This window comes from Mytilus galloprovincialis, chromosome 2, assembly GCF_965363235.1.
Source record: "Mytilus galloprovincialis chromosome 2, xbMytGall1.hap1.1, whole genome shotgun sequence".
NCBI lineage: Eukaryota > Metazoa > Mollusca > Bivalvia > Mytilida > Mytilidae > Mytilus > Mytilus galloprovincialis.
This window is the reverse complement of record NC_134839.1, coordinates 49119659-49131639: the sequence shown is the minus strand read 5'-3', so window position 1 is coordinate 49131639 and position 11981 is coordinate 49119659. Positions and strand designations below refer to the sequence as shown.

The window sequence follows — 11981 nt, the reverse complement described above, 5'->3', positions numbered from 1 at the left end:
TAGCCAAATAAGCTACGGTAATCTGTAAAAATGTCTTAGATTTTCAAAACTTCAAAGTTTTGTTAACAGTTAATTTATATTTTTGACCAAAAATGAAATCACAATCAGATTCACAACATCGGGAAAAATATAACCGCTCAAGAATAATGATTTCGAGGAACCAGTTATTGTATCTAAAAAGAGCGTCAGAATGATGTATTGGTTTCGATTTTGGGAAAAAATAGAAACTGTTTTAATTATTTTCCTTAGACATCGGTTATATCTTTAAACAATTTATCCCGAGTCATAAGCTGTTTAAATTTGCTACCTAGTCTTTATTATTTATATTGGTTTATCATATAAATGAGAAAAAAACGTATTAAATGAAAAATCAAGTTTAAGGCAAAGTATAACAAACAAACAATATATTTTGAAATAGCGACCAGTGTTCACTTCGAACATGTCGAATGAGGAGATCTGACATGATAGCCCCCCACCCCCCCCCCCCGGTTGCCAGGGGAAAAAAGATTAACAATGTCTAGATCGTTAAACATTAATTTTATAACTAGTACCAATTTAGAACCAGCCACTCATTGTAGACATGAGATGGTCTCAACAGAACTTCCTGTGGTAACACGTGATACACGTGATAGTAAAAACCTTATATGATCCGACGTTCAATACGGGAAAGGATCATAACCTTAATCTGTGATTAAAAAACTAAAATAAATCAATATTTAATGATTTAATGGTCACTTTTTCCACTATTAAATACTAGCAGTTGAATCTTGCATCAGATGTGAGTCTACTTTGAACTGATACACATTTAACTACCTTCAGTTGATTATTATATTTTAGGTCGCTTTGGTTGTTTTATTATGTTTTCCCAATAAATGTGTCATTCTTTTACGTGATATACTTGTAAGATTAAAATCTATGACATCAAAACTGTATCCTCCTCAAATCTACGTCATGCTAAACTTTGTCTTGTGACGTCATGACACTCCCATATGTGGCCCTTTGTTCAACCTAAAATATGATATATCTTTCATTAGACTTATGTCCCGTGATGTCGTTAAACTGAAACATTGGACGCCTTTGTTATTCAAATTTAAGTCCTTTTTTAAAATGTAGACTATCTGCAATGGACTGTGACTTCGAACAACTTGTAAAAATTAGTTACTTCATTTAAATGGTTTTAAGTTTAAAGCACATGATTTTATTTGTTTATACATAGTTTTAATTTAGAAGAAAACCAACATGGTTAGAAAATACAAATAATAGCACCATAACAAACACGATCCGATTATAATTTTCTTGTCATGGTTAGAAAATACATAAAAAAACACGATATTAAACGGAATCCCCATTAAATATTCTTGTACGTGTCTTTAAATAAAATCAAATCTATTTTATTTTTTGAAATTTATTTGGGATCAAATATACGTAACAAAAATAACAAGAAAAATAATAAGAAAAGAAAATGAAAAAAGACACGAAGCTAAGTTATCGTTTGGCCTTCACGATTTTTTTATCATTTGACGGGAAATGTACACATCATTTATTTTACTTTGGGAATAAGAAGGAAAAAAGGCTTTGTGGGCTTATCTTCTGGTTTTTTTTTTAAATACGAAAGTACAAATAAATTCAGCTTGTTCTTTATGACCATACATATGAATTCGGTTAATTGTTTAATTGATACCCTTGCTATGAAATTAGACATAACATTATCTTAAAACGAGTTAATGTTGAGAAACTGCATTTTTATTTAATGTGTAACAAGTGTTTGACATAATTGACTAACCATGCTGAAAAAAAATCTGAACAAAAGTTTTTAAATGTCACTAAAAATCGTTTTAAAATTGTTAGGTACAACTTTACTTTGCAGACATAAATGTAAGACAACTATATATAGATGGAAAAATGTTGTTCTACACTTTACAAGCGAAGGTTAAAATTACCAGTGCAATAATGATCAAGAAAACATATAATCGATCAAGAAAAAAGATTGTGAGAAAGAAGTCGTTCGATTTGATACTCTCATTTTGAACATCTTGAACATGAAAACCGTAGAATTCTACAACTTATAGAAAGAGAACATTAGAATATGATAATTAAATGAGACACGAGAAAATCCAAAGGGACATACAAACTCATTTAGCTGAAATAAACTAACAATGCCATGGTTGAAATAAAAAAAAAAAACAACAACAAAATTTGATTTGGTTTCGCTTTTTTGAAAGATTATTGTTTAAATATTTCCTTACTGCATCAGTTATATTTGCAGAAAAGTTGCTTCCAGAGTAGTCTTCATTATTTAGTTAAAATATTGATACCATACCAGTATGATAGTCAACTGTTTTGGTTAAGAAACATTTAAAATAAAAGGATGTACGTTTAATTGGGGTGTTTCATCTTGACTGCAAATCTGAATTAATTAAAATTTCTTACTTTTAAGATAAAAATAAATTATGAGGCAACTAAGGCCGATTTCAAATGACCAAATTAAGTAATCTTTTAGTTTCATTATTTATCAGATATTTTTACACAGCTTAGTACACAATTAAAAGTTATAAATGTTGATTTATAAAAATACAAGGTTTGATTATTTCCCTTTTACTTTAGAGCTACTTTGGAAAACATTATGATTTAATTCATGTGTAAGCTACGATTAATTAAGGATTAATATGATATATTTTTTTTCGAATAAAATTCTGAAAAAACTAAAGGGCAGACATATTTTTTGTAAAATCAGTGCTTTAATCATCTGTAATCAATTCATAACTTAAAGAAAGATAAAAGACACCAAAGGGACATTTAAGGATACAATATGGTTACTTTAAGAATGAATTGCTTGAAAAAAATAAAGAGATAGCATTACTAGACGCTGACAAAACTGCAATAAACTTTATACAGGCCAGAAGTCAGCACTTCAGTGTTGGCATGAATTATCATTGATATGGTCATAGAAATAGATTGCTTTAGCTGCATTTGACTTTTCGGTATGTTGCTTCCTCAATGCTTATAACTTCGTACTTTATTTGGCCTTTTAATTTTGTTTTTATTCTAGCTTGACTGATGTTTCTTTTTCAAGGGTAAACGTGCATCTAGTTTTATTTCCAATTATATTTCTTACTAGTAGAATGTATCTTAATTTTGATAGAAGGAATGAATTTTATTTTATGAGGATTAATCACCTTTTTAATACAAAATACAGAATAGTAAAGTAACAAAAATACCGAACTCCGAGATTATTTCAAAACAGAAGGTCCCTTATCAAATTCCAAAATCAAACCTTGATACAGGCATTTTTGTTTTGTTTATATATTAGTGCATCTTATAAAACTGACATAAAAAATAAGTTGCCTTATAGAAAATTTGCACTCTATGGAAAATAGAATGAAACAAAATCTAGAAAGATTATTCTGTATGAAAATAACCCAAGTTCGAGGTTCAATTTGGAACTACAATGATTATTTTTTTTTCAAGGATGGATCTTAAATTTGTAACTTCTCGATTAAAATAGTTTACTTGATACATTAAATACGGGTTGAAATGGGATTTTGAAAAAAATCATTTTATGAATTAATTAAAAGTGACCCACTGACTTTCGTTCACAACCATGCTTCATAGGAACATTCAAATGACCTCTATCATAAGAAAGTCTGTATATTTATCGTTGAAGTAGAATGAAACTGTGCTAAGTTGTTTTATTGTGATTGAAACACCATGAATATACTTGATCATTCTGGTTTATTGCTTTATCGATAATCCTCCTAAACGAATAAACTTAACATTATATTTATAACTGTACATTATAAGAAACGTTTGATTCCTTTGATGTCCAACAAATGTTTGACACATTTGATTAACCATGCTTATATTATTAAAATTTCTGAACATATTCCTGTTGAGATATTAATCTTTTTATCAGTATTGCAAATTATATTTATATTCCTCATATTCATTTAGTAGTAAATACAGTAGTTTTGAATATTTGACAAATAGCCTGCTGTTAAATCCGTATCGCTCACCTTTGTTGCAGACTCTTTATCACACCCCTTTATCAAATGTCTATCCTTTATCACACCCTTGATCGTATTCCTACCCTTTATGGCGTCATTGTTAAGTATAAGCCGTCACAGACGTCGAACTTTCATATTTTCTGGCACACGATATGAAATCATTAAACAATTATGGGCAGCAAAAGGGTTAAACTTTAAATTTTGATATTTCAAAAGTGCACATGTTTTGCTTACCAGTCTCAACGTGGTCTTATTTTTATTACAGTATACTTGTTATTAACATTTTTCATTGTATTTTTTTTTTTATTAAGAATTTGTTTTATATGTAGTAAAACATTACTAAAGCAGTACAATAGGAACTCAATGAAAACAAAACACACACACAAAAAAAAATGCAATAAAAAAATATTTCTATAGACTACTCGACGCAAATTGTAAGTTAACCCATGTGCTTCGGATGAATAAGTAAGTAGTTACTATGTATGATTAAGCTGTTAAAGCAAGGCAAAAATATATCTGAAGGTAAGAGATTTGTATCAGTAAGCAGTTCCTTTATACTTTACACTTTATACTGGAATTTATACATTTACAGCTACACTATTTAAAGGCGCAAAATATGACTCAATAGTTGTTGAACAATCAAGTATATGTTACTTCTATCATGTACAACGAACAGCCTGAAGTTGATAGATTACATCAGATGACGTCAGAATGCCCGACATGAAAACAATTCCTGATGATGGACAAAGCAAGGAAGTTTTTTCTACTAAGATTAAATTAATTTCAAATCCTTTTTGACATTAAGATGCAGACCTAGAATTATGAAAAAGGGGGCCATACACTATTAAGAGTTTGACAGATTAAAAGTCTATGCAATTACCGTATAGCTCCATTAGGTGGCTCGGCACCCTGCCTCCCAAAAAAATATCAACTTTGACAATTACATCTTGATCTCAACATGTGTGATCTTTGATTTTTGGACCGAGTAGCCTTGCCAATGACAATAGCTTAAATTACAACTAATTAATTGTCAGTATTCTCATTGCGCATCTAAGGCCATTTACGTTTTGTTGAGGGGTTCGTTGTATATAATCTAGCTTTCATTGAAGTGTTTTGTGAACAGTGTTTTGCTTTATTCTTGTGATGTGTATGTAGTTTGTCATTCCCAGACTAGTGGTTTCTACTTGTCTCCTTTGTTTCTTCATTTTCCCTACCACGTTGACTTTCGTTTGATATATTAATATAAAGTATACATTCGCCCTTGTATAAGCTAGTACTAAGATAGCAAGTGTAACCTAATTATTGGGTATAAAATAACAAAACATTATGAATATTTTTTCTCAAAAATTGCTCAATATTTTAAGTTATCAAACAAGACATTGCAGATATATAATCGCAGATTGTTGATTAAATCTGTTGCCATTCATTCAAAGTGTTTTTCTTTAATGAAACAGGTTAGTAGTCTAAATGTAGTAACTTGAATTTTATTTGCAACCATTTATGTACGTTCGAGCAATAAAGTTTATTGACAGTTTGTAGATATTCCTATAGGCACACATCATTCCCCTGTAATAGATGAGTAATTCCTGTATTGTTATGAACTACAATTTATTGAAAAAGTCATTCATTTTTAATGCGACTGTCATACAAATAAGAAGTTAATATATATAAAAAAAAGATATGGTATGAATGAGACAACTCTCCACAAGAGACCAAATGACCCAGATATTAACAACTAAAGGTCACCATACGACCTTAAACAATGATCATAGCCAATACCGCATAGTCAGCTATAAAAGTTCACGAAATGATAAATGTAAAATGATTCAATCGAGAAAACTAACGGCCCAATTTATGTACAAAAAATGAACGAAAAACAAATATAACACACATCAACAAACGAAAACCACTGATTTACAGCCTCCTGACTTGGGACAGGCACATACATACAGAATGTGGTGGGGTTAAACATGTTAGCGGGATCCTAACCCTCCCATGACCCTGGACAGTGGTGTAACAGTTTAACAACATAAGAACTAACTATAAAAATCAGTTGAAAAAGACTTAACTCATCAGATGGATACAAATAGAAAAACATCGAACTAAAGAACAGAGTGGAAATGGCTTGGTACTTATATATCCCAACAACAAAAAGACAAGCCAGCTTAAAGACCAGGTGTAATTTCCCATTTTTTGAATTATGATATACCTGTACCAGGTCAGGAATATGTGTGTTGTTTTCCATTCGTTTGATGTGTTAAAAAAGCTTTTGATTTTGTCATTTAATAAGGGACTTTCCGATTTCAATTCAACTTGGAGTTCGGTATTTTTGTTATTTTACTTTTATGATACAAAGTTGGACTCATTCTGTCAAAACGTCTAATACAATTGTAAAAACTGTATGAACAAATAACGATATTTAAAAAAAAATATTTGAGAATAAATCATTATTAATTTAATTTCAAAACTTCTAGATGAAAATCAGAAATATGATATGATTGCCAATAAGACAACTACCTAATTGAGTTCAAATGAAATGGATTTTAATAATTATAGGCAACCACGTCCTCCAAGAAAAGGGAAAAACCTCATCGAACAAAGTTCGAAACTAACGGCATTGTTTATCACAAAATAATTTCCGAAAAATAATTCTGACAGACATGAACCCATAAAAAATCCTGAACGACAGTTTCCTGACAATCACATACAGAATGGGGGTAGCATGTTTTTGAGCGCTCAACCCTCTCCTAACTTTGGATAATAGTTGATTAGGACAACAAAAGAACAAACTGTAAAAATTAAATACAGTTGGCTTCACTTTAGTCTCAAACGTTGGGTGCGAAGCACAACGACAACTATTAGAATAAAAAAACCTCATAGACACAAAGCTAGTTCAAAGCCAATTACAACTAATCAATAAATTATGTTCACCCAGATAAAACTATCAATCAATACGCAACATTTGTGTTCAGTGTATAGACGTTATAACCAGTTTGGAGACGCATGACCTTGTCTGATAAAGGACAATGGAACCTAACTACATAAATTTATTAATATACTAGTATTTGTATTTAGTTGGCTTGCGCCACATGTGCATGACATATTTGTTTATTCAAGTTTGATAATATTACACTTTCTTAACAAATGATGTTTAAATGTCACTCTTTTTCAGCAACTAAATATGAGTATTTTTTTTCTATAACTGTTTTAATTTTCGTGTAAATAAGTAAAAAGGGTGTATGCTTATACATTGATTGTTAGAGTGCAAGGCCTTATAGGGTCTAAGGGAAAAGAAGAAAATAAAGCTCAGCAAATCGATTTAATTGAGATAAAGTTTTAATTTCAGTGTCAGAAACGCACTAATCAATCCTGCTAATATCATTCCGTCTTGAATTCAATTTGTATTTCAAAAAATATGCGACATCAACAGTTGTTAGTGCTAAACGTTTTATGATGACTTGGAGCTAAACTATTTATTTACTCATTTAATCAACGCAAAATTCCTAAAGAATTCCAATAACATAATAAACATGATCCTTTTAATACGTCAAAGGCCGACAAAAGAGTCAAAACATTGATCAATGGAACTATGAGAAAAAGATGAAAGATACCAGAGGGACATTCGTTCTTATAGTCGAAAATAAACTGTCATTGTCAGAGCTAAAAGAGAACAAGACAAAGAGACAAACAATAGTACAAAACACAACATGGAAAATTAAAGAGTAAGCAACACGAAGCTCACCAAAAGCTGGGGGTGATCTCAATTGGCCCGATAGGGTCAAGAGATGCTGTTTCACATATGGCATCCGTCGTGTTGCTCATATTTAATTAGTAAAAACCTGATTGTAAGTTTAATTCTGCTGGTCACATTTGTAAAGAAAGGGGACGGGATTATAGTATCGACACTATGAACATGTTCGCTATCATCTGTGAAATTGATATTCCATTAAGCTCAACCTACTCGTAATGGTGTCCTAAAAATTTAGGATTTCAACATCACCATTTGGAACTATTATTTTGAAAGCTTCCTTGTGAGCATTAATCCTCTATCAAGGAGATGATGATAGGAAAACAAGTCCAGAAATATCGTATCAACTAGAGAATATATATACTATGTATGCAGGCTCTGGAATATTGTTACATAGAAAAGGAAAAGTCACAATTGGGAAGCTTAGATCATCTCTTTTGTCGTAAGGTTTTGTTTTCAACCGACACTCATTGTCAATTTCTCTATATATGAAGAAGATTTAACTGTATCTGTTGTATCTTTTATCTCTAGTTCGACGTGATAGATGCGTTCAACATGAGATGTGTCTGTATGAAACTAGTATCATAATAATAAAGAAACAAGAGGGGCACAGTTGGTTCCCATGTGAATGCTGACTGTTTATTGAAAGTATATATAACATATACTAGATGATTCGAACGAAAAAACGTCTATCTACTGCATTATTTCGATTGTTCTTTAGGAATAATTCCAAATTTAAACAGAGTAAAGCCTATGTATAGTGAAAGTGAAATCAAATTTAAATAAACGATAAAAAGATAGTTTCATTACAACGGTAGACCCGGCGTTAATTGACCTAAACGAGGTCATTTAACTATCGGCTTTAACTGTAACGTAATAACATAAACATGGGAAATTTATATGGAAATTGCACGATATCGAAAGTCGTCTATATGATAAGGATAACTAAAGAATAATTGCTGATATTTATTTTCAATAATTTGCTTTTTCTATTGAAACATGACAGTGGTTCAGCATATTTTTCCTTTTATGTTTAGCCCCTGTAAGAACTTCTAGAAAATGAACCATAGGTTGATTTCTTCTTCTCTCCGGAATATGAACCATATGTTGATTTCTTCTTCTCTCCGGAATATTTCCTTTGATATTCCCACATTTTTCTTTCCTCTTTTTTGCAAGTGCTGCAGGCTATGTCATCATTTGGTTGGTTTTTTTCACATCCATTACATTGAATGTCTGTACGACGTTGTACAGGACAGTTCTTTGGTACATTGCATCCTAGATCTAACAAAAAAAAAAAATAATAGCAAAAGTTGTTTTTAAATTTATGCTACACCTTGTTGGTTTTTTTCAATAGGAGAAAAATTTTAAAAAAATACTTTACAAAATTTATAAAAATAGAACGACACGACACGGTCACTTTTATCGACGCAATGTCTAAGGGTGTTTTTTTTTTGTTTTTTTTTATCATACAACGATGTTATTTATTGACTTATTATTGATTTGTACTTAATATAAAAAAAAAATGCACAATATACAGATTATTTTCAAGGCGTGAACATTGTTAAGAAAATCTTTATCAACACTTAGATAACTTCTGGAATTCTAGAGTAATTATTCATGAAAAAACCTTAAGTGTACGGAACCATACTCACAAGTGTTCTCTTTTGCTGAAACAATAATTAAAATAGGAATGTCGATTCTCTGTTCAAAATAAAATCTATGATTAGTTTAATAGGGAGAGAAAACACAATGTTCATTATTATGCACAATTGCTTTACAATAAAAACAATGTGTTGAAAATGATATTGTCATATATGTGTATAAAGTGTTTGAGTAAGCTATAAACAAACAAGGAACTGTGATATAATTGCCAATGAGACCACAGTCTAAATGACGTAGATTTAAGCAACTTTAGGTCATCATAATTGTTTTACATTGTCATTTCGGGGCCTTTTATAGCTGACTATTCGGTATGGGCTTTGCTCCATGTTGAAGGCCGTACGATGACCTATAGTTGTTAATTTCTGTGTAATTTTGGTCTCTTGTGGACGGTTGTGTCAATGGCAATCATATCACATCTTCTTTTTTCTATAGGTTAATTTTGTTTTTTCTTGATAAATATTGATGGAAATAATATTACAGTTACATTTACATGTGGTGTTGAAATTTATTATATAGAAATGTATCGGTATAGTTTTAAAAGTAGAGAGCAGGTGGTAGTGAGTTTGATCCTAGGCGGGTTTAAATGAAAACTTGTAATTTGTAAATTATCTATTATAATCGTGTCGAGGAAGTTGGTAAACATAGACTGATTAAAGTAGAAAAAATCATGTTATGTCAATTGCTGTATTCGTGCAATGTTTGTCTGCAGTCTTACCTGTAAAATGTTCGACTCCAGACTAGAGACCTTACCATGCGATCCAATATTTGGTTTACTATAACATGTAAAGTGTACTTACCGACCCATACTTGTGGCTTGCTGGTAAGATTTCCAGGAGTACAGATGTCGCACAAATTTGGAGGAAAACCCTGTTGGACTGTGATACAAAATAAACCACCATAAAATTTAATTTGGTAATTATTTGGAATACGAAATATTTAATATAACAAAACAATATGTTTAAAAATCATTTGAAGTTAAACGGACTGGCTAGAGTATTCTTAAAAATATTGCTGTTCGTTTCATCCCGTATACATTTGGAATATATTGGTATGCTTGATTACTTAAAGGAATATAAGTTAACCGATTTTCAAAATTCATAAATCGATAAGGAAGACAAATAAAGCTAACAAACAAAAACCGAGGGATTCACATGAGTTCAAATAGGATCAAAATCGGAAGCATCGACAGGATAAACGTCTCCTGCAAGGCATGTATGACCCGCCGTGAAGGTCATCACTCAGTCAAACTTTCACAACAGGTAATAGGACATAGTCAGTAATTTAACAGATCATACGACTATTCTGGTATCTAAAGATAAAACCAAACCATGAAAACATATCGCTTTTGACTGGAGACATATAAACATTGTATCGGTAAACCGATTTGTGACCTTCACCGAAAAACTGATGTAGCGTCAATTTCAATCGTATAACCTTATGACTCAGTTGGAGCAGTTATTTTGTAGGGATCACATGCCCGTTGATGAAGTTCGAAAAGTGAAAATGCACGAGAGTAATATAAAATTGAGATAAATGAGATGCAAGAACCCACTGAAATGTAGTAGTTGGTTAACAGAAAATCAACACTATATACAAAAGGGACATAAAACAACTCTGAAATATGATTTTGTGTTTGTTTTAACCACTCAGTTAAAGCAGTTTTTGTGTAAGGGTCATGCAATTCGTAGTGTGAACATGCACGAGCGTTATGTAGAAATTAAGATAATTCTCTTTTCTTTACTACATTTTAGATAATAGAACTTACTTAGAGGTGTCTCTATCACCACAAAGCTGTTCTTACACACGTCGTTGATTTTTATACATCTGTATATGTCTTTATTGACACCTCGTCTGAATAAAAGAAAACCATGATGTATCATAAAAAACAATTAACCGTGTATTTACTCTGAAAGTTTTTTTTGTAAATGAATTTTATTGTTATTTATTTTGGTTTGAAATTATCATACAAGTCAATTAAAGTCAGTTTTTATTTCGATAAAATAGACATATGATTTTTACAAAGATGAACGAGACTGGAAAAAGCATTTCACTTACCTGTTAACAATGAACGGTCCTTCTCTAATCAAACATTCTATAACAGTGTCAGGTGCAATGTTTAATTGGTATGCATTTGGAATAAAAAGGTCTACGTCGGCTGCTTCATTGTAGAATGTTCTCTCTTGCCAATTACATGGGAAAGAACACATACAGTTCACTTAAAAAAAATAAACAATTATGTAAAACATGTCAACTTAAATAGTGTCTTGGTGTCTTGGTGTCTTCTATCAGTACCAAACGCAAAACTTTCAGTTTGATACAATACATTTTATAACATCTACGCTATAAATTAAACCAAACACTTTCTGTGAAATCTTACAAAATGTTAAAGTTTTTAAGACAATTACCAGGTTTAAATATAGATTTTGTCCTAGATTTGTGGTATTTAAAGTTCGACAAATTCAATATTGTTTCAAATGAACTTTTTGTAAAATTCTTTAAGTACGCTTAAAGATCTATCTGGAAGATTAATTATCAAGGCACTTTTGATAGTTTGATAAAAAAAAAAA

General features: G+C 30.9%; 1 protein-coding gene across 1 annotated transcript; it reads right to left on the bottom strand.

Moving 5' to 3' along the window:
- Nucleotides 1-8705: 8705 nt before the first annotated feature.
- Nucleotides 8706-11623, bottom strand: LOC143062272 (uncharacterized). Its single transcript, XM_076234014.1, has 5 exons — nucleotides 11470-11623; nucleotides 11180-11265; nucleotides 10212-10289; nucleotides 9405-9419; nucleotides 8706-9033 (listed from the first exon to the last, which is right to left on the bottom strand). The coding sequence occupies exons 1-5, from the start codon at nucleotides 11619-11621 to the stop codon at nucleotides 8786-8788; spliced, it is 579 nt and encodes a 192-aa protein (XP_076090129.1). The 5' UTR covers nucleotides 11622-11623; the 3' UTR covers nucleotides 8706-8785.
- Nucleotides 11624-11981: the final 358 nt, after the last annotated feature.